Source organism: Colius striatus, unplaced genomic scaffold (assembly GCF_028858725.1).
Source record: "Colius striatus isolate bColStr4 unplaced genomic scaffold, bColStr4.1.hap1 scaffold_35, whole genome shotgun sequence".
NCBI lineage: Eukaryota > Metazoa > Chordata > Aves > Coliiformes > Coliidae > Colius > Colius striatus.
In genome coordinates, this window is record NW_026908519.1 from 209,149 (window position 1) to 233,490 (window position 24,342).

Here is a 24,342-nt window from a genome sequence, read left to right on the forward strand (position 1 = left end):
GAGCACCAGTGGGCACCTATGGGCACCTATGGGCACCAAGGGGCACCTATGGGGACTGATGGGCACCTATGGACACCAATGGGCACCTATGGGGGAAATGGGCACCTATGGGGACTGATGGGCACCTATGGACACCAATGGGCACCTATGGGGGCAATGGGCACTTATGGGGACTGATGGGCACCTATGGACACCAAGGGGCACCTATGGGGGCAATGGGCACCTATGGGGGCTGATGAGCACCTGTGGGCACCAATGGGCACTTATGAGGACTGATGGGCACCTATGGACACCAATGGGCACCTATGGGGGAAATGGGCACCTATGGACACCGATGGGCACCTATGGACACCAATGGGCACTTATGGGGGCAATGGGCACCTATGGGGGCTGATGAGCACCAGTGGACATCTATGGGCACCAATGGGCACCTATGGGGACAATGGGCACCTGTGGGGACTGATGGACACCTATGGGCACCTATGGGGGCAATGGGCATCTATGGGGACTACTGGGCACCTATGGGCACCTATGGACACCTATGGGGGCAATGGGCACCTATGGGGACTGATGGGTACCAATGGGCACCTATGGGGGCAATGGGCACCTATGGGGACTGATGGGCACCAATGTGCACCTATAGGGTGCTGTAGGGAGTGACTGGAGTCGATGGGGGCTATAGGGGGCCATAGGGGGGCTGTAATGGGATCTATAGGGTGGGGGGACCTAGAGGGGCCCATAGGGGTCTGGGAGGGGTCTCTTGGGGTCTGAGGATGTAAATGGGAGTCTATGGGGGGGGGGTCTATAGGGTCTGGGGGTGTATATAGGAGCCTATAAAGGTCTGGAGGGTCTTGGGGGGTGTCTGAGGGTGTCAATGAGAGTCTGTAGGGGTCTGGGGGGGTCTATATATAGGGGTCTATAGGGGTCTGGGGTGCCAGAGGGAGTCTATGGGGGTCTGAGGGGCTCTGTAGGGGTCTGGGAGTGTATATGGGGGTCTATAGGGGTCTGAGGGGTCTAAATATAGGGGTCTATAGGGGTCTGGGGTGCCAGTGGGAGTCTATAGGGGTCTGAAGGGCTCTGTAGGGGTCTGAGAGTGTATATGGAGGTCTATAGGGGTCTGAGGGTATATATGGCAGTCTATAGGGTCTGGGGAGGTCTATATATAGGGATCTATAGAAGCTGGGGATCTGGGGTGCCAATGAGAGTCTATAGGGGTCTGGGGGGCTTTGTAGGGGTCTGAGAGTGTATATGGGAGTCTATAGGGGTCTGGGGGGTCTACATATAGGGATCTATAGGGGTCTGGGGGATCTATAGGGGTCTGAGGGTGTATATGGGAGTCTATAAGGGTCTGGGGAGGTCTATATATAAGGGTCTATAGGGGTCTGGGGTGCCAGTGGGAGTCTCTAGGGGTCTTGGGGGTCTATATATATGTAGGGGTCTGGGGCATCTGGGGTCTCAATAGGAGTCTATAGGGCTCTGTGGGGGTCTATAGGGGTCTGAGAGTGTATATGGGGGTGTATAGGGGTCTGAGGGTGTATATGGGGGTCTATAGGGGTCGGGGGGGCTCTGTAAGGGTCTGGGAGTGTATATGGGGGTCTATAGGGGTCTGTGGGATTCTGAGGGGTATATGGGGGGTTGGGGGGGTCTGGTGGGGGTCTGGGGATGTATATGGGAGTCCAAGTGTGTTTGGGGATTGGGGGATGTATATGGGAGTCTATAGGGGTCTGAGGGGCTCTGTAGGGGTCTGAGAGTGTATATGGGAGTCTATGGGGTCTGAGGGGCTCTGTAGGGGTCTGAGGGTGTATATGGGAGTCTATAGGGGTCTGAGGGGCTCTGTAGGGGTCTGAGGGTGTATATGGGAGTCTATAGGGATCTGGGGGGCTTTGTAGGGCTCTGAGGGTGCATATGGGGGTCTATAGGGGTCTGAGAGGGTCTGTAGAGGTCTGAGGGTGTATATGGGGGTCTATAGGGGTCTGAGGGGCTCTGTAGGGGTCTGAGGGTGTATATGGGGGTCTATAGGGGTCTGAGGGGCTCTGTAGGGGTCTGAGGGTGTATATGGGGGTCTATAGGGGTCTGGGGGGCTTTGTAGGGGTCTGAGGGTGTATATGGGAGTCTATAGGGGTCTGAGGGGGTCTGTAGGGGTCTGAGGGTGTATATGGGAGTCTATAGGGGTCTGAGGGGGTCTGTAGGGGTCTGAGGGTGTATATGGAGGTCTATAGGGGTCTGGGGGGCTTTGTAGGGGTCTGAGGGTGTATATGGGAGTCCATAGGGGTCTGGGGGGCCTTGTAGGGGTCTGAGAGTGTATATGGGAGTCTATAGGAGTCTGAGGGGCTCTGTAGGGGTCTGAGGATGTATATGGGAGTCTATAGGGGTCTGAGGGGCTCTGTAGGGGTCTGGGGTGCCAGAGGGAGTCTATAGGGGTCTGAGGGGCTCTGTAGGGGTCTGAGGGTGTGTATGGAGGTCTGTAGGGGTCTGAGGGTGTATATGGGACTCTATAGGGGTCTGAGGGGCTCTGTAGGGGTCTCAGGGTGTATATGGGGGTCTATAGGGGTCTGAGGGGCTCTGTAGGGGTCTGAGGGTGTATATGGGAGTCTATAGGGGTCTGAGGGGCTCTGTAGGGGTCTGAGGGTGTATATGGGGGTCTATAGGGGTCTGAGGGGCTCTGTAGGGGTCTGAGGGTGTATATGGGAGTCTATAGGGGTCTGAGGGGCTCTGTAGGGGTCTGAGGGTGTATATGGGGGTCTATAGGGGTCTGGGGGGCTTTGTAGGGGTCTGAGGGTGTATATGGGGGTCTATAGGGGTCTGAGGGGCTCTGTAGGGGTCTGAGGGTGTATATGGGAGTCTATAGGAGTCTGGGGGGCTCTGTAGGGGTCTGAGGGTGTATATGGGACTCTATAGGGGTCTGAGGGGCTCTGTAGGGGTCTGAGGGTGTATATGGGGGTCTATAGGGGTCTGAGGGGCTCTGTAGGGGTCTGAGGGTGTATATGGGAGTCTATAGGGGTCTGAGGGGGTCTGTAGGGGTCTGAGGGTGTATATGGGGGTCTATAGGGGTCTGAGGGGCTCTGTAGGGGTCTGAGGGTGTATGTGGGAGTCTATAGGGGTCTGAGGGGCTCTGGGGGTGCCTATAGAGCACCTATAGAGCCTGACACCCCCCATCCTCCTTCTCCTCAGGGTCTCAACTGGTTTCCCTGGAAGGGTTTCGACTTCTCCATCCCCTTCACCGAGATGAAGCTGCGGCCGCAGCGCGACTGACGGCGCCGGGGGAGGGGCGGGGGGGGGCGGGGAATAAACATCCACCCGACCGGCGGCTGACGGAGACCCCGTGGGGGGGGGGGGGCAGAAACGGATCGGGGGGGTCACGGGGTGGGGGGGGCAGAGAGTCGGCGGCGGGGGGAGTCAATGGGGGGCGAGGGGGGGTCAGAAAGGGGGTGTCTGTAATGAGGTGGAGAAGGGGGCTGGGGAGGGGTCCCCCCACATCCCCCACCTTCCATCCCCCTCGTGGCAGGATTCAGCTACTATCGGGGTGTCTATAACGGGGTCAGGGATGAGGGGGGGCCCCAATAAAGTGGGGGTCCCCCATGAGCACCCCCCAATCCCCCCCTCCCCTCACAGCCCCTCTCTTTACCCTCCTTTATCACAGCAGCACCCAAAGGGCTCAGTGACTATTGGGGTGTCTGTAACGGAGTTGAGGGGTAGTTGGGGGTCCGAGAGGGATCCCCCAATAAAGTGGGGGTCCCCTATGACCATATCCACCCCCCCAAGCCCCCGACCCCACTTTGCCCCCCAGCATTTCCCAGCCCACCCCCTCCCCTATGGCAGCAGCACCCAAAGGGCTCAGCTGTTATTGGGGTGTCTGTAATGGGGTTGGGGATGGTGGGGGGCTGGGGGGGTCCCCAGGCTCGGAGAGGGGGCGAAATGGCCACGAGGGGGGTCCCCAATAAAGTGGGAGGTCCCCATGAGCACCCCCACACCCCAAATTCCCCCCCCTACATTCCCCCCTTCCCCATGGCAGCAGCAGCCAAAGGGCTCAGCGACTCTTGGGGTGTCTGTAACGGAGTTGAGGGGTAGTTGGGGGTCCGAGAGGGATCCCCCAATAAAGTGGGTCCCCCCTATGACCATATCCACCCCCCCAAGCCCCCGACCCCACTTTGCCCCCCAGCACTTCCCAGCCCACCCCTACCCTATGGCAGCAGCAGCCAAAGGGCTCAGCTGTTATTGGGGTGTCAGTAACAGGGTTGGGGATGGTGGGGGGCCGGGGGGGTCCCCAGGCTCGGAGAGGGGGGGAAATGCCCTCGAGGGGGGTCCCCAATAAAACGAGGGGGGTCCCGCACGCCCCCTCCCCCCCCAAAAAACCACTGCGGGCACGTAGAAAGCTCAGCTTTATTGAAAGGTCAGGGCTGGGTCCGCGGGGACGCTCCGGCGGCTCGTCCAGCCCAGCTCGGCCCCACGGGGGCGGCTCTTTCCCCGCGGCCCCGCTCAGATGCCGCCGCCGTCGAGGCCCCGCAGGCGCCGCGCGAGCTGCACGTCCCGGGGCTGCAGCGTGACGCGACGAGCGTGCAGCGAGCACAGGTAGGAATCCTCCAGCAGCCGCACCACGAACGCCTCGGCAGCCTGCGGGAGGCGGGACACAACCCCGGGGTTGGCACCGAGCCCTCGGCACACGTACGGCAGCCACTGAACTCACAGCAGCACCCACAGCACACCCACAGCACCCACACAGCACCCACAGCACCCACACGGCACCCACAGAACCCACAGCACCCACACGGCACCCACAGAACCCACAGCACCCACAGGGCACCCACAGAACCCACAGCACTAACAGCACCCACAGCACACCCACAGCACCCACAGCACACACACAGCACCCACAGAACCCACATGGCACCCACAGCACTAACAGCACCCACAGCACACCCACAGCACCCACAGCACACACACAGCACCCACAGAACCCACATGGCACCCACAGCACTAACAGCACCCACAGCACACCCACAGCACCCACACGGCACCCACAGAACCCACAGCACACCCGCAGCACCCACAGCACCCACAGCACACACACAGCACCCACAGAACCCACATGGCACCCACAGCACCCACAGCACACGCACAGCACGCACAGAACCCACAGCACCCACACAGCACCCACACGGCACCCACAGAACCCACAGCACACACACGGCACCCACAGAACCCACAGCACCCACACAGCACCCACAGAACCCACAGCACTAACAGCACCCACAGCACACCCACAGCACCCACAGCACACACACAGCACCCACACGGCACCCACAGCACCCACAGCACACGCACAGCACGCACAGAACCCACAGCACCCACATAGCACCCACACGGCACCCACAGCACGCCCACAGCACGCCCACAGCACCCACAGAACCCACAGCACCCACACGGCACCCACAGAAACCACAGCACCCACACAGACTAACAGCACACACAGCACCCACACGGCACCCACACGGCACCCACAGAGCACACATACAGCACACACACACACACAGTACACACACAGCACCCACAGAGCACACACACAGCACCCACAGAGCACACACAACACCCACAGAGCACACACACAGCACACACAGCACACACACAGCAACCACACAGCACACACAGCACCCACACAGCTCCTACAGCACACACACAGCTCCTACAGCACCCACACAGCACCCACACAGCTCCTACAGCACCCACAGCACCCACACAGCTCCTACAGCACACACACAGCTCCTACAGCACACACACAGCACACACAGCACCCACACAGCTCCTACAGCACACACACAGCTCCTACAGCACCCACAGAACTCCCACACAGCTCCTACAGCACACACACAGCACACACAGCACTCACACAGCTGCTACAGCACACACACAGCACACACAGCACCCACACAGCACCCACACAGCTCCTACAGCACCCACACAGCTCCTACAGCACACACACAGCTCCTACAGCATACACACAGCACCCACACAGCTCCTACAGCACACACACAGCACACACAGCACACACACAGCACACACAGCACCCACACAGCTCCTACAGCACACACACAGCTCCTACAGCACCCACAGAACTCCCACACAGCTCCTACAGCACACACACAGCACACACAGCACTCACACAGCTGCTACAGCACCCACACAGCTCCTACAGCACACACACAGCACACACACAGCACACACAGCACCCACACAGCTCCTACAGCACCCACACAGCTCCTACAGCACACACACAGCTCCTACAGCATACACACAGCACCCACACAGCTCCTACAGCACCCACACAGCTCCTACAGCACACACACAGCACATACAGCACCCACACAGCTCCTACAGCACACACACAGCACATACAGCACACACACAGCTCCTACAGCACCCACACAGCACACACACAGCTCCTACAGCACCCACACAGCTCCTACAGCACACACACAGCTCCTACAGCATACACACAGCACCCACACAGCTCCTACAGCACACACACAGCACACACAGCACCCACACAGCTCCTACAGCACCCACACAGCTCCTACAGCACACACACAGCACATACAGCACCCACACAGCTCCTACAGCACACACACAGCACACACAGCACACACACAGCTCCTACAGCACCCACACAGCTCCTACAGCACACACACAGCACACACACAGCTCCTACAGCACCCACACAGCACACACACAGCTCCTACAGCACCCACACAGCACACACAGCACCCACAGCACACACACAGCACCCACAGAACCCACATGGCACCCACAGCACCCACAGCACACGCACAGCACGCACAGAACCCACAGCACCCACACAGCACCCACACGGCACCCACAGAACCCACAGCACACACACGGCACCCACAGAACCCACAGCACCCACACAGCACCCACAGAACCCACAGCACTAACAGCACCCACAGCACACCCACAGCACCCACAGCACACACACAGCACCCACACGGCACCCACAGCACCCACAGCACACGCACAGCACGCACAGAACCCACAGCACCCACATAGCACCCACACGGCACCCACAGCACGCCCACAGCACGCCCACAGCACCCACAGAACCCACAGCACCCACACGGCACCCACAGAAACCACAGCACCCACACAGACTAACAGCACACACAGCACCCACACGGCACCCACACGGCACCCACAGAGCACACATACAGCACACACACACACACAGTACACACACAGCACCCACAGAGCACACACACAGCACCCACAGAGCACACACAACACCCACAGAGCACACACACAGCACACACAGCACACACACAGCAACCACACAGCACACACAGCACCCACACAGCTCCTACAGCACACACACAGCTCCTACAGCACCCACACAGCACCCACACAGCTCCTACAGCACCCACAGCACCCACACAGCTCCTACAGCACACACACAGCTCCTACAGCACACACACAGCACACACAGCACCCACACAGCTCCTACAGCACACACACAGCTCCTACAGCACCCACAGAACTCCCACACAGCTCCTACAGCACACACACAGCACACACAGCACTCACACAGCTGCTACAGCACACACACAGCACACACAGCACCCACACAGCACCCACACAGCTCCTACAGCACCCACACAGCTCCTACAGCACACACACAGCTCCTACAGCACCCACACAGCACCCACACAGCTCCTACAGCACACCCACAGCACACACAGCACACACACAGCACCCACACAGCACCCACACAGCTCCTACAGCACCCACACAGCTCCTACAGCACACACACAGCACACACACAGCACCCACACAGCACCCACACAGCTCCTACAGCACCCACACAGCTCCTACAGCACACACACAGCACACACACAGCACCCACACAGCACCCACACAGCTCCTACAGCACCCACACAGCTCCTACAGCACACACACAGCTCCTACAGCATACACACAGCACCCACACAGCTCCTACAGCACACACACAGCACACACAGCACACACACAGCACACACAGCACCCACACAGCTCCTACAGCACACACACAGCTCCTACAGCACCCACAGAACTCCCACACAGCTCCTACAGCACACACACAGCACACACAGCACTCACACAGCTGCTACAGCACCCACACAGCTCCTACAGCACACACACAGCACACACACAGCACACACAGCACACACACAGCAACCACACAGCACACACAGCACCCACACAGCTCCTACAGCACACACACAGCTCCTACAGCACACACACAGCTCCTACAGCACCCACACAGCTCCTACAGCACACACACAGCTCCTACAGCACCCACACAGCACCCACACAGCTCCTACAGCACCCACACAGCTCCTACAGCACACACACAGCTCCTACAGCACACACACAGCACCCACACAGCTCCTACAGCACACACACAGCTCCTACAGCACCCACAGAACTCCCACACAGCTCCTACAGCACACACACAGCACACACAGCACTCACACAGCTGCTACAGCACACACACAGCACACACAGCACCCACACAGCACCCACACAGCTCCTACAGCACCCACACAGCTCCTACAGCACACACACAGCTCCTACAGCATACACACAGCACCCACACAGCTCCTACAGCACACACACAGCACACACAGCACACACACAGCACACACAGCACCCACACAGCTCCTACAGCACACACACAGCTCCTACAGCACCCACAGAACTCCCACACAGCTCCTACAGCACACACACAGCACACACAGCACTCACACAGCTGCTACAGCACCCACACAGCTCCTACAGCACACACACAGCACACACACAGCACACACAGCACCCACACAGCTCCTACAGCACCCACACAGCTCCTACAGCACACACACAGCTCCTACAGCATACACACAGCACCCACACAGCTCCTACAGCACCCACACAGCTCCTACAGCACACACACAGCTCCTACAGCACCCACACAGCTCCTACAGCACACACACAGCACATACAGCACACACACAGCTCCTACAGCACCCACACAGCACACACACAGCTCCTACAGCACCCACACAGCTCCTACAGCACACACACAGCTCCTACAGCATACACACAGCACCCACACAGCTCCTACAGCACACACACAGCACACACAGCACCCACACAGCTCCTACAGCACCCACACAGCTCCTACAGCACACACACAGCACATACAGCACCCACACAGCTCCTACAGCACACACACAGCACACACAGCACACACACAGCTCCTACAGCACCCACACAGCTCCTACAGCACACACACAGCACACACAGCACACACACAGCTCCTACAGCACCCACACAGCACACACACAGCTCCTACAGCACCCACACAGCACACACAGCACCCACAGCACACACAGCTCCTACAGCACACACACAGCACACACAGCACCCACACAGCTCCTACAGCACACACACAGCACATACAGCACACACACAGCTCCTACAGCACCCACACAGCACACACAGCACACACACAGCTCCTACAGCACACACACAGCTCCTACAGCACCCACACAGCATCCACACAGCACCCACACAGCTCCTACAGCACCCACACAGCACCCACACAGCACCCACACAGCTCCTACAGCACCCACACAGCATCCACACAGCACCCACACAGCTCCTACAGCACACACACAGCACCCACAGCACACACACAGCTCCTACAGCACCCACACAGCACACACAGCACACACACAGCTCCTACAGCACCCACACAGCTCCTGCAGCACACACACAGCTCCTGCAGCACACACAGCACACACAGCACACACACAGCTCCTACAGCACCCACACAGCTCCTGCAGCACACACACAGCACACACAGCACACACACAGCTCCTACAGCACCCACACAGCACACACACAGCTCCTACAGCACCCACACAGCACACACAGCACCCACAGCACACACAGCTCCTACAGCACACACACAGCACACACAGCACCCACACAGCTCCTACAGCACACACACAGCACATACAGCACACACACAGCTCCTACAGCACCCACACAGCACACACAGCACACACACAGCTCCTACAGCACACACACAGCTCCTACAGCACCCACACAGCATCCACACAGCACCCACACAGCTCCTACAGCACCCACACAGCACCCACACAGCACCCACACAGCTCCTACAGCACCCACACAGCATCCACACAGCACCCACACAGCTCCTACAGCACACACACAGCACCCACAGCACACACACAGCTCCTACAGCACCCACACAGCACACACAGCACACACACAGCTCCTACAGCACCCACACAGCTCCTGCAGCACACACACAGCTCCTGCAGCACACACAGCACACACAGCACACACACAGCTCCTACAGCACCCACACAGCTCCTGCAGCACACACACAGCTCCTGCAGCACACACAGCACACACAGCACCCACACAGCTCCTACAGCACCCACAGCACCCACACAGCTCCTACAGCACCCACACAGCACCCACACAGCTCCTACAGCACACACACAGCACACACAGCACACACACAGCTCCTGCAGCACACACACAGCACCCACACAGCACACACACAGCTCCTACAGCACCCACACAGCTCCTACAGCACACGCACAGCACCCACACAGCACACACAGCACCCACACAGCTCCTGCAGCACACACAGCACACACAGCACCCACACAGCTCCCGCAGCACACACACAGCACACACAGCACCCACACAGCTCCTGCAGCACACACACAGCACCTACAGCACACACACAGCACCCACACAGCACCCACACAGCTCCTGCAGCACACACACAGCACACACAGCACCCACACAGCTCCTGCAGCACACACACAGCACACACAGCACCCACACAGCTCCTGCAGCACACACACAGCACACACACAGCACCCACACAGCACCCACACAGCTCCTGCAGCACACACAGCACACACAGCACCCACACAGCTCCTGCAGCACACACACAGCACACACAGCACCCACACAGCTCCTGCAGCACACACACAGCACCTACAGCACACACACAGCACCCACACAGCTCCTGCAGCACACACACAGCACACACAGCACCCACACAGCTCCTGCAGCACACACACAGCACACACAGCACCCACACAGCTCCTGCAGCACACACAGAGCACCTACAGCACACACACAGCACCCACACAGCACCCACACAGCTCCTGCAGCACACACACAGCACACACAGCACCCACACAGCTCCTGCAGCACACACACAGCACACACAGCACCCACACAGCTCCTGCAGCACACACACAGCACACACACAGCACCCACACAGCACCCACACAGCTCCTGCAGCACACACAGCACACACAGCACCCACACAGCTCCTGCAGCACACACACAGCACACACAGCACCCACACAGCTCCTGCAGCACACACACAGCACCTACAGCACACACACAGCACCCACACAGCTCCTGCAGCACACACACAGCACACACAGCACCCACACAGCTCCTGCAGCACACACACAGCACACACAGCACCCACACAGCTCCTGCAGCACACACACAGCACACACACAGCACCCACACAGCACCCACACAGCTCCTGCAGCACACACAGCACACACAGCACCCACACAGCTCCTACAGCACACACACAGCACACACAGCACCCACACAGCTCCTGCAGCACACACACAGCACCTACAGCACCCACACAGCACACACAGCACACACACAGCTCCTACAGCACACACACAGCTCCTACAGCACCCACACAGCATCCACACAGCACCCACACAGCTCCTACAGCACCCACACAGCACCCACACAGCACCCACACAGCTCCTACAGCACCCACACAGCATCCACACAGCACCCACACAGCTCCTACAGCACACACACAGCACCCACAGCACACACACAGCTCCTACAGCACCCACACAGCACACACAGCACACACACAGCTCCTACAGCACCCACACAGCTCCTGCAGCACACACACAGCTCCTGCAGCACACACAGCACACACAGCACACACACAGCTCCTACAGCACCCACACAGCTCCTGCAGCACACACACAGCTCCTGCAGCACACACAGCACACACAGCACCCACACAGCTCCTACAGCACCCACAGCACCCACACAGCTCCTACAGCACCCACACAGCACCCACACAGCTCCTACAGCACACACACAGCACACACAGCACACACACAGCTCCTGCAGCACACACACAGCACCCACACAGCACACACACAGCTCCTACAGCACCCACACAGCTCCTACAGCACACGCACAGCACCCACACAGCACACACAGCACCCACACAGCTCCTGCAGCACACACAGCACACACAGCACCCACACAGCTCCCGCAGCACACACACAGCACACACAGCACCCACACAGCTCCTGCAGCACACACACAGCACCTACAGCACACACACAGCACCCACACAGCACCCACACAGCTCCTGCAGCACACACACAGCACACACAGCACCCACACAGCTCCTGCAGCACACACACAGCACACACAGCACCCACACAGCTCCTGCAGCACACACACAGCACACACACAGCACCCACACAGCACCCACACAGCTCCTGCAGCACACACAGCACACACAGCACCCACACAGCTCCTGCAGCACACACACAGCACACACAGCACCCACACAGCTCCTGCAGCACACACACAGCACCTACAGCACACACACAGCACCCACACAGCTCCTGCAGCACACACACAGCACACACAGCACCCACACAGCTCCTGCAGCACACACACAGCACACACAGCACCCACACAGCTCCTGCAGCACACACAGAGCACCTACAGCACACACACAGCACCCACACAGCACCCACACAGCTCCTGCAGCACACACACAGCACACACAGCACCCACACAGCTCCTGCAGCACACACACAGCACACACAGCACCCACACAGCTCCTGCAGCACACACACAGCACACACACAGCACCCACACAGCACCCACACAGCTCCTGCAGCACACACAGCACACACAGCACCCACACAGCTCCTGCAGCACACACACAGCACACACAGCACCCACACAGCTCCTGCAGCACACACACAGCACCTACAGCACACACACAGCACCCACACAGCTCCTGCAGCACACACACAGCACACACAGCACCCACACAGCTCCTGCAGCACACACACAGCACACACAGCACCCACACAGCTCCTGCAGCACACACACAGCACACACACAGCACCCACACAGCACCCACACAGCTCCTGCAGCACACACAGCACACACAGCACCCACACAGCTCCTACAGCACACACACAGCACACACAGCACCCACACAGCTCCTGCAGCACACACACAGCACCTACAGCACACACACAGCACCCACACAGCTCCTGCAGCACACACACAGCACACACAGCACCCACACAGCTCCTGCAGCACACACACAGCACACACAGCACCCACACAGCTCCTGCAGCACACACACAGCACACACAGCACCCACACAGCACCCACACAGCTCCTGCAGCACACACACAGCACACACAGCACCCACACAGCTCCTACAGCACCCACACAGCACCCACACAGCTCCTACAGCACACACACAGCTCCTGCAGCACACACACAGCTCCTACAGCACACCCACAGGATCCCTCAGCACCCATAAGATCCCCCCCACATCCTACAACACCAACAGGGCCCTCCCAGGACCCGTAAGACCACCCCCAGCACCCACTGGGCCTCCCTAGCACTCACAGGACCCCCCAGCACCCATATGACACCCATAAGACCACCCCCAGCACCCACAGGACCCTCCAGCACCCATATGATCTCCCCAGCACCCAGAGCTCCCCACAGCACCCACAGGACCCTCCACCACCCATATGATCTCCCCTGCACCCACAGGACCCTCCAGCACCCATATGATCTCCCCAGCACCCAGAGCTCACCTCCAGCACCCGCAGGACCCCTCAACACCCATAGGACTCCCCAGCACCCATCGAACCCCCCAGCACCCATATGATCTCCCCAGCACCCAGAGCTCCCAACAGCACCCACAGGACCTCCCAGCACCCATATGATCTCCCCAGCACCCACAGGACCTCCCAGCACCCATATGATCTCCCCTGCACTCACAGGCCCCCAAGCACCCATAAGACCACCCCCAGCACCCATTGGACCTCCCCAGCACCCATTGAACCCCCCAGCACCCATATGATCTCCCCAGCACCCAGAGCTCCCCACAGCACCCAGAGGACCCTCCAACACCCATATGATCTCCCCTGCACCCAGAACCCCCCCATAGCACCCAGAGGACCTCCCAGCACCCATATGATCTCCCCTGCACTCACAGGCCCCCCAGCACCCATAAGACCACCCCCAGCACCCATTGGACCTCCCCAGCAGCCAGAGGACCCTCCAGCACCCATATGATCTCCCCAGCACCCAGAGCTCCCCACAGCACCCACAGGACCCTCCAGCACCCATATGATCTCCCCAGCACCCACAGCCACCCCAGCACCCATATGATCTCCCCAGCACCCAGAGCTCCCCTCCAGCACCCATTGAACCCCCCAGCACCCATATGATCTCCCCAGCACCCAGAGCTCCCCACAGGACCCTCCAGCACCCATATGATCTCTCCTGCACCCAGAGCTCCCCACAGCACCCACAGGACCCTCCAGCACCCATATGATCTCCCCAGTACCCATTGAACCCCCCAGCACCCATATGATCTCCCCAGCACCCAGACCCCCTCCCCTCAGGACCCAGAGGACCTCCCAGCACCCATATGATCTCCCCAGCACCCATTGAACCCCCCAGCACCCATATGATCTCCCCAGCACCCAGAGCTCCTCACAGGACCCTCCAGCACCCGTATGATCTCCCCAGCACCCATATGATCTCCCCAGCACCCATTGAACCCCCCAGCACCCATATGATCTCCCCAGCACCCAGAGCTCCCCACAGCACCCACAGGACCCTCCAGCACCCATATGATCTCCCCTGCACCCAGACCCCCCCCTCAGCACCCAGAGCTCCCCACAGCACCCACAGGACCCTCCAGCACCCATATGATCTCCCCAGCACCCAGAGCTCCCCTCCAGCACCCATTGAACCCCCCAGCACCCATATGATCTCCCCAGCACCCAGAGCTCCCCACAGCACCCACAGGACCCTCCAGCACCCATATGATCTCCCCAGCACCCAGAGCTCCCCTCCAGCACCCATTGAACCCCCCAGCACCCATATGATCTCCCCAGCACCCAGAGCTCCCCACAGCACCCACAGGACCCTCCAGCACCCATATGATCTCCCCAGCACCCACAGCCACCCCAGCAGCCATAAGACCACCCCCAGCACCCATTGGACCTCCCCAGCACCCAGAGGACCCTCCAGCACTCATATGATCTCCCCAGCACCCATTGAACCCCCCAGCACCCATAAGACCACCCCCAGCACCCATATGATCTCCCCAGCACCCATTGAACCCCCCAGCACCCATATGATCTCCCCAGCACCCAGAGCTCCCCACAGGACCCTCCAGCACCCATACGATCTCCCCAGCACCCATTGAACCCCCCAGCACCCATATGATCTCCCCTGCACCCAGAGCCCCCCCTCAGCACCCACAGGACACTCCAGCACCCATATGATCTCCCCAGCACCCAGAGCTCCCCACAGGACCCTCCAGCACCCATATGATCTCCCCAGCACCCATTGAACCCCCCAGCACCCATATGATCTCCCCAGCACCCAGAGCTCCCCACAGGACCCTCCAGCACCCATATGATCTCCCCTGCACCCATAAGATCCCCCCCAGCACCCACAGGACCCCCCAGCCCCCACCTCCTGCAGGGCCAGCAGGGCCATGCTCTGCCAGCGATAGTCCACGCCACGGGTGAACTGGAGACAGATCTCCCGTACCTGGGGGGGACACGGGGACAGAGCCACTCCCTGGGGACACCCCCTGGGGACACCCCCACCCCCCAGGACCACCTTGGGCTTGGGGACCCCCTGGGTGACAGTCTGGGGACAGCCCAGCCCTGGGTGAGGGACAGCAGGGACGTGGGGACACCATCACCCTGGGTTGGGGACACCCAGGTGACACTCTGGGGTCACCCTGGTGGGGACAGGGGCCACTCCAGGGCTGGGGACAAGGGGGACAAAACCACCTTGGGGCCACCTCAAGCTTTGGGACACCTAAGGGTCATTCTGGGGACAGCCCAGGGCCACCCAGGGATTGGGGACCTCAGGTTTGGGGACACCCCATCCCTGGGGACATGAGGGACCCATCACCTTGGGGACACCAAGGACTGGGGACATGGGGGGACACCCCCCTGGGCTTGGGGCCACCCTGGGTGTCACCTTGGGGACAGCCCAGCCCTGGCTGAGGGATAATAGGGACACCCTGGGGACGCCCCAGGATGGGAACAAGAGGCCACCAACACCTTGGGGACACCCTGGGGGAGCCACCCTGGGGGAGGGGACACCATGGGGACACCCCGCTGGGGCCACCCACACACAAGGATGTTGGTGGGGGGGATTTGGGTCACTGGGGCGTGGTGTTGAGGTCCTTGGGGGGGTAGCCTTGGGGGGTCCCAAGGGAGGTGGGACCCTGAGGTGTCCCCAAGAGGGGTTTGGGGTGTCCCCAGGGGGTCCTTGAGGTGCCCAGAGGGAGTGGAAGGGGCCCCCAGAAGAAGTGGAGAGGTCCTTGGGGCAGTCCCCAGGGGGGTCTTGGGGTGTCTGGGGGGTGTCTGGAGGGTGCTGGGGTGCCCTGATGGGAGGGGGAAGAGGAGTTGGGGTGCCCAGGGAGTGTTGGGGTGTCAGGGGGGTATTGGGGAGCCCCTGGGGGTGTCAGAGGGGTGTTAGGGGGGTGATGGGGAGCTCCTGGGGGTGTCAGGGGGGTGCTGGGTAGCCCCTGGGGGTGTCAGAGGGGTGCCAGGGGAGTATTGGGGAGCCCCTGGGGGTATCAGGGGGCTACCAGGGGGGTGCTGGGGTGCCTCTGGGGGTGTCAGGGGGTGTTGGGGTGCCCCTGGGGGTGTCAGTGGGGTGCTGGGCAGCCCCTGGGGGGTGTCAGGGGGTCTTGGGGAGCCTCTGGGGGTGTCAGGGGGGTGCTGGGGAGCCCCTGGGGGTGTCAGGGGGGTGCCAAGGGGGTGCTGGGGAGCCCCTGGGGGTGTCAGGGGGGTGTCAGAGGGGTGTTAGGGGGGTGCTGGGGTGCCCGTGGGGGTGTCAGGGGGGTGCTGGGGAGCTCCTGGGGGTGTCAGGGGGGTGCTGGGCAGCCCCTGGGGGTGTCAGGGGGGTGTCAGAGGGGTGTTAGGGGGGTGCTGGGGAGCCCCTGGAGGTGTCAGAGGGGTGCCAGGGGGTGTTGGGGAGACCCTGGGGGTATCAGGGGGGTACCAGGGGGGTGCTGGGGAGCCCCTGGGGGTGTCAGGGGGGCATCAGGGGGTGTTGAGGTGCCCCTGGGATGTTACAGGGCGGTGCCAGGGGGTGCTGGGGAGCCCCTGGGGGTGTCAGGGGGGTGTTGGGCAGCCCCTGGGGGGTGTCAGGGGGTCTTGGGGAGCCTCTGGGGGTGTCAGGGGGGTGCTGGGGAGCCCCTGGGGGTGTCACGGGGGTGCCAGGGGGTACTGGGGAGCCCCTGGGGGTGTCAGGGGGGTGTCAGAGGGGTGTTAGGGGGGTGCTGGGGTGCCCGTGGGGGTGTCAGGGGGGTGCTGGGGAGCTCCTGGGGGTGTCAGGGGGGTGCTGGGCAGCCCCTGGGGGTGTCAGGGGGGTGTCAGAGGGGTGTTAGGGGGGTGCTGGGGAGCCCCTGGAGGTGTCAGAGGGGTGCCAGGGGGTGTTGGGGAGACCCTGGGGGTATCAGGGGGGTACCAGGGGGGTGCTGGGGAGCCCCTGGGGGTGTCAGGGGGGCATCAGGGGGTGTTGAGGTGCCCCTGGGATGTTACAGGGCGGTGCCAGGGGGTGCTGGGGAGCCCCTGGGGGTGTCAGGGGGGTGTTGGGCAGCCCCTGGGGGGTGTCAGGGGGTCTTGGGGAGCCTCTGGGGGTGTCAGGGGGGTGCTGGGGAGCCCCTGGGGGTGTCACGGGGGTGCCAGGGGGTACTGGGGAGCCCCTGGGGGTGTCAGGGGGGGTGTCAGAGGGGTGTTAGGGGAGTGCTGGGGTGCCCGTGGGGGTGTCAGGGGGGTGCTGGGGAGCTCCTGGGGGTGTCAGGGGGGTGCTGGGCAGCCCCTGGGGGGTGTCAGGGGGTCTTGGGGAGCCTCTGGGGGTGTCAGGGGGGTGCTGGGGGGCCCCTGGGGGTGTCAGGGGGGTGCCAAGGGGGTGCTGGGGAGCCCCTGGGGGTGTCAGGAGGGTGTCAGAGGGGTGTTAGGGGAGTGCTGGGGTGCCCGTGGGGGTGTCAGGGGGGGTGCTGGGGAGCTCCTGGGGGTGTCAGGGGGGTGCTGGGCAGCCCCTGGGGGGTGTCAGGGGGCCTTGGGGAGCCTCTGGGGGTGTCAGGGGGGGTGCTGGGGAGCCTCTGGGGGTGTCAGGGGAGTGCTGGGGGGCCCCTGGAGGTGTCAGGGGGGTGCTGGGGAGCCCCTGGGGGTGTCACGGGGGTGCCAGGGGGTACTGGGGAGCCCCTGGGGGTGTCATGGGGGTGTCAGAGGGGTGTCAGGGGGGTGCTGGGGTGCCCGTGGGGGTGTCAGGGGGGTACTGGGGAGCCCCTGGAGGTGTCAGAGGGGTGCCAGGGGGTGTTGGGGAGACCCTGGGGGTATCAGGGGGGTACCAGAGGGGTGCTGGGGAGCCCCTGGGGGTGTCAGGGGGGCATCAGGGGGTGTTGAGGTGCCCCTGGGATGTTACAGGGCGGTGCCAGGGGGTGCTGGGGAGCCCCTGGGGGTGTCAGGGGGGTGTTGGGCAGCCCCTGGGGGGTGTCAGGGGGTCTTGGGGAGCCTCTGGGGCTGTCAGGGGGGTGCTGGGGAGCCCCTGGGGGTGTCATGGGGGTGCCAGGGGGTACTGGGGAGCCCCTGGGGGTGTCAGGGGGGTGTCAGAGGGGTGTTAGGGGGGTGCTGGGGTGCCCGTGGGGGGTGTCAGGGGTGGTGTTGGGGAGCTCCTGGGGGTGTCAGTGGGGTGCTGGGCAGCCCCTGGGGGGTGTCAGGGGGTCTTGGGGAGCCTCTGGGGGTGTCAGGGGGGTGCCAAGGGGGTGCTGGGGAGCCCCTGGGGGTGTCAGGAGGGTGTCAGAGGGGTGTTAGGGGAGTGCTGGGGTGCCCGTGGGGGTGTCAGGGGGGTGCTGGGGAGCTCCTGGGGGTGTCAGGGGGGTGCTGGGCAGCCCCTGGGGGGTGTCAGGGGGCCTTGGGGAGCCTCTGGGGGTGTCAGGGGGGTGCTGGGGAGCCTCTGGGGGTGTCAGGGGAGTGCTGGGGGGCCCCTGGAGGTGTCAGGGGGGTGTCAGGGGGGTGCTGGGGAGCCCCTGGGGGTGTCAGGGGGGTGCCAGGGGGTACTGGGGAGCCCCTGGGGGTGTCAGGGGGGTGTCAGAGGGGTGTTAGGGGGGTGCTGGGGCGCCCCTGGGGGTATCAGAGGGGTACCAGGGGGGTGCTGGGGAGCCCCTGGGGGTGTCAGGGGGGCATCAGGGGGTGCCAGGGGGTGTTTGGGGTGCCAGTCCCCCTCACCAGGCGGGCGAAAGGGCGCTGCCCGCAGCAGCAGCTGGGTGCTGCTCTGGTATTTCCGGATCTCCTTCAGCACACGGAAAGTGCCTGGGGGGGACGGGGGGGTCACAGGGGGATGGGGGGCTCTGGGGGGGTTACAGGGCTGAGGGGGGTCTGTAGGGTCTCAGGGGGGTTACAGGGCCTGGGAGGGGTCTGTAGGGTCTGACAGGGGTTATAGGGGCCTGGGAGGGGGTCTGCAGGGTCTCAGGGGGGTTATAGGGTTGGGAGGGGTCTGTAGGGTCTGGGGGGGTTGTAGGGCCTGGGAGGGGTCCTGTAGGGTCTGACAGGGGTTATAGGGCAGGGAGGGTTCTGTAGGGGGTTACAGGGCCTGGGAGGGGTCTGTAGGGTCTGGGGGGGTTACAGGACCTGGGGAGGGGTCTGTAGGGTCTGGGGGGGTTACAGGGCCTGGCAGGGGTCTGTAGGGGTCTGGGGGGGAGGTTATAGGCCCTGGGAGGGGTCTGTAGGGTCTGGGGGGGTTACAGGGCCTGGCAGGGGTCTGTAGGGTCTGGGGGGGTTACAGGACCTGGAGGGGGTCTGAGTAGGGGTCTGGGGGGGGTTATAGGGCAGGGAGGGGTCTGTAGGGTCTGGGGGGGTTATAGAGCCTGGAAGGGGTCTGTAGGGTCTCAAGGGGGTTACAGGGCCTGGGAGGGGTCTGTAGGGGGTTATAGGGACTGGCAGGGGTCTGTAGGGGTCTGGGGGGGTTGTAGGGCCTGGGAAGGGTCTGTAGGGTCTAGGGGGGGTTATAGGGCCAGGGAGAGGGGTCTGTAGGGTCTGGGGGGGTTATAGGGCAGGGAGGGGTCTGTAGGGTCTGGGGGGGGTTATAGAGCCTGGAAGGGGGTCTGTAGGGTCTGTAGGGGGGTTACAGGGCCTGGGGAGGGGTCTGTAGGGTCTAGGGGGGGTTATAGGGCCTGGGAGGGGTCTGTAGGGTCTGGGGGGGGGGGTTATAGGGCCTGGGAGGGGTCTGTAGGGTCTGACAGGGGTTATAGGGCCTGGGAGGGGTCTGTAGGGTCTTGGGGGGGTTATAGGGCCTGGGAGGGGTCTCTAGGGGTCTCAGGAGGGCTATAGGGCAGGGAGGGGTCTGTAGGGGGTTACAGGGCCTGGGAGGGGGTCTGTAGGGTCTGGGGGTGGGGGGGGTTATAGGGCCTGGGAGGGGTCTGTAGGGTCTGACGGGGGGTTATAGAGCCTGGAAGGGGTCTGTAGGGTCTCAAGGGGGGTTACAGGGCCTGGGAGGGGTCTGTAGGGGGTTATAGGGGACTGGCAGGGGTCTGTAGGGTCTGGGGGGGTTGTAGGGCCTGGGGAGGGGTCTGTAGGGTCTGGGGGGGGGGGGGTTATAGGGCCTGGGAGGGGTCTGTAGGGGTCTGGGGGGGTTATAGGGCCTGGGAGGGGTCTGTAGGGTCTAGGGGGGGGTTACAGGGCCTGGGAGGGGTCTGTAGGGTCCTCAGGGGGGGTTACAGGGCCTGGGAGGGGTCTGCAGGGTCTGGGGGGGTTATAGGGCTGAGGGGGGTCTGTAGGGTCTCAGGGGGGGGTTACAGGGCCTGGGAGGGGTCTGTAGGGTCTCAGGGGGGGTTACAGGGCCTGGGAGGGGTCCTGTAGGGTCTCAGGGGGGGTTAAGGCCTGGGAGGGGTCTGTAGGGTCTCAGGGGGGGTTACAGGGCCTGGGAGGGGTCTGTAGGGTCTCAGGGGGGTTATAGGGCCTGGGAGGGGGTCTGTAGGGTCTGGGGGGGTTATAGGGTTGGGAGGGGTCTGTAGGGTCTGGGCGGTTACAGGGCCTGGGAGGGGTCTGTAGGGCCTGGGGGGGGGTCTGTAGGGTCTCAGGGGGTAGTTATAGGGTCTGGGGGGGGCTGTAGGGTGTAAGGGGTTCTGGGGGGGGTCTGTAGGGTCTGAGGGGTTCTGGGGGGGCTGTAGGGTCTGAGGGGTTCTGGGGGGGGCTGTAGGGTCTGAGAGGTTCTGGGGGGGCTCTGTAGGGTGTGAGAGGTTCTAGGCGGGGCCTGTAGGGTCTGAGAGGTTCTGGGGGGGTCTGGAGGGTGTGAGGGGTTCTGGGGGGGTCTGTAGAGTCTGAGGGGTTCTGCGGGGGGGGCTGTAGGGTGTGAGGGGTTCTGTAGAGTCTGAGGGGTTCTGGGGGGGGCTGTAGGGTGTGAGGGGTTCTGGGGGGGTCTGTAGGGTGTGAGGGGTTCTGGGGGGGGGCTGTAGGGTCTGAGAGGTTCTGGGATGGGTCTGTAGGGGTCTGAGGGGTTCTGGGGGGGGGCTGTAGGGTCTGAGAGGTTCTGGGGGGGTCTGTAGGGTCCTGAGGGGTTCTGGGGGGGGCTGTAGGGTGTGAGGGGTTCTGGGGGGGGCTGTAGGGTGTGAGGGGTTTTTGGGGGGGTCTGTAGGGTGTGAGGGGTTCTGTAGGGTCTGAGGGGTTCTGGGGGGGGCTGTAGAGCCTGGGAGGGTTCTATGGGGGGCTGTAGGGTGTGAGGGGTTCTGGGGGGGTCTGTAGGGTGTGAGGGGTTCTGGGGGGGGCTGTAGGGTCTGAGAGGTTCTGGGGGGGTCTGTAGGGTCTGAGAGGTTCTGGGGGGGGGCTGTAGGGTGTGAGGGGTTTTTGGGGGGGTCTGTAGGGTGTGAGGGGTTCTGGGGGGGGCTGTAGGGTCTGAGAGGTTCTGGGGGGGTCTGTAGGGTCTGAGGGGTTCTGGGGGGGGCTGTAGGGTGTGAGGGGTTTTTGGGGGGGTCTGTAGGGGTGTGAGGGGTTCTGTAGGGTCTGAGGGGTTCTGGGGGGGGCTGTAGAGCCTGGGGGGGTTCTATGGGGGGCTGTAGGGTGTGAGGGGTTCTGGGGGGTCTGTAGGGTGTGAGGGGTTGTGGGGGGGGCTGTAGGGTCTGAGAGGTTCTGGGGGGGGGCTGTAGGGTGTGAGGGGTTTTGGGGGGGTCTGTAGGGTCTGAGAGGTTCTGGGGGGGTCTGTAGGGTGTGAGGGGTTCTGTAGGGTCTGAGTCTGTAGAGCCTGGGGGGGTTCTATGGGGGCTGTAGGGTGTGAGGGGTTCTGGGGGGGGTCTATAGGGTGTGAGGGGGTTCTAGGGGGGTTCTGTAGGGTCTGAGGGGTTCTGGGGGGGCTGTAGGGTCTGAGGGGTTCTGGGGGGGTTCTGTAGGGTGTGAGGGGTTGTGGGGGGGTCTATAGGTGTGAGGGGGTTGTGGGGGGGGGGTCTGTAGGGTCTGAGGGGTTCTGGGGGGGTCTATAGGGTGTGAGGGATTCTGGGAGGGGCTGTAGGGTGTGAGGGGTTCTGGGGGGGTCTATAGGGTCTGAGGGGTTCTGGGGGTCCTGTAGGGTGTGAGGGGTTCGGGGGGGGTCTATAGGGTGTGAGGGGTTGTGGGGGGGTCTGTAGGGTGTGAGGGGTTCTGGGGGGGGCTGTAGGGTCTGAGAGGTTCTGGGGGGGTCTGTAGGGGTCTGAGGGTTTCTGGGGGGCTCTGTAGGGTGTGAGGGGTTCTGGGATGGGTCTGTAGGGTCTGAGGGGTTCTGGGGGGGTCCTGTAGGGTGTGAGGGGGTTCTGGGGGGGTCTATAGGGTGTGAGGGGTTCGGGGGGGGTCTATAGGGTGTGAGGGGTTCTGGGGGGCTCTGTAGGGTGTGAGGGGGTTCTGGGGGGGCTCTGTAGTGTGTGAGGGGTTGTGGGGGGGGGCTGTAGGGTCTGAGGGGGTTCTGGGGGGGGCTCTGTAGGGTCTGAGGGGTTCTGGGGGGGCCTGTAGGGTGTGAGGGGTTGTGGGGGGGGGCTGTAGGGTGTGTGAGGGGTTGTGGGGGGGTTACAGGAGCAGGGGTTGCGGTGCCCCCCGCTCCTCACTCACGTCGCCGCCGCGGGGGCGCTGGCGGGGGCGGTGACCCGGGGGGAGCGCGGCGGCGCGGGGCTCGCTCCTTGCGGCGGGGCATCGCCAGGCCGGGGGGGGTCACGGGCCGTGTGGCCTGCGGGGGGGGGGGGGTAATGGCGGCGTGTGGGGGCGTCAGAGCGGCCCCGGGACACCCCCCCCCCCCCGCGCCCCCCGCCCCCCGTGTCGCCCCCCTCAGCGCCCCCCGTGACGTCAGAGCCGCCGGTGACGTCCACACCCGCCCCCCCCTCTCCCCCCCCGTCACAAGCCAACCTGCGCTGCCGCCGCCGCTCCGATTCAAACCGCGCGCCCGCAGCTCGTCACTTCCGGCCGCGCCGCTGCGTCACTTCCGGCCGCGACGGGCGGCGGGGCCCGCGCGGGGCTCATTTGCATAACCCGCCCTGTTTGGCTGTGATTGGCTGGGGAGCTCCGTAAGGACCAGTTCGGACCAGTTCGGACCAGTTCAGACCAGTACGGACCAGTGCGGGACTAGTACGGACCAGTTCGGACCAGTTCGGAGAAGTGCGGACCAGTACGGACCAGTGCGGACCAGTACGGACCAGTACGGACCAGTATGGACCAGTTCAGAGCAGTTCGACAGTGCGGACCAGTTTGGACCAGTGCGGACCAGTTTGGACCAGTACGGACCAGTGCGGATCAGTGCGGACCAGTTCGGACCAGTACGGACCAGTGCGGACCAGTTTTGGACCAGTATGGACCAGTTCGGACCAGTGCAGACCAGTATGGACCAGTACGGACCAGTTTGAGACCAGTACGGACCAGCGCGGACCAATGCGGACCAGCG

General features: G+C 62.9%; 2 protein-coding genes across 2 annotated transcripts in view; one reads left to right on the plus strand and one right to left on the minus strand.

The window, feature by feature from the left end:
• The window catches only part of LOC133629274 (tenascin-X-like), a 72,193-nt gene extending 68,941 nt beyond the window's left edge, over positions 1–3,252 (plus strand). The window contains 1 exon segment of the mRNA XM_062019925.1: positions 3,172–3,252. Within this exon segment, the coding sequence (XP_061875909.1) occupies positions 3,172–3,252 (81 nt within the window).
• Positions 3,253–4,396: 1,144 nt separating this feature from the next.
• LOC133629278 (histone H3-like centromeric protein A) lies at positions 4,397–23,861 on the minus strand. The gene is given in 7 exon segments (XM_062019937.1): positions 4,397–4,611; positions 15,898–15,975; positions 19,680–19,700; positions 19,702–19,755; positions 21,751–21,791; positions 23,520–23,634; positions 23,811–23,861. Coding segments are annotated over 6 exon segments (411 nt in total). The 5' UTR covers positions 23,602–23,634; positions 23,811–23,861; the 3' UTR covers positions 4,397–4,476.
• Positions 23,862–24,342: the final 481 nt, after the last annotated feature.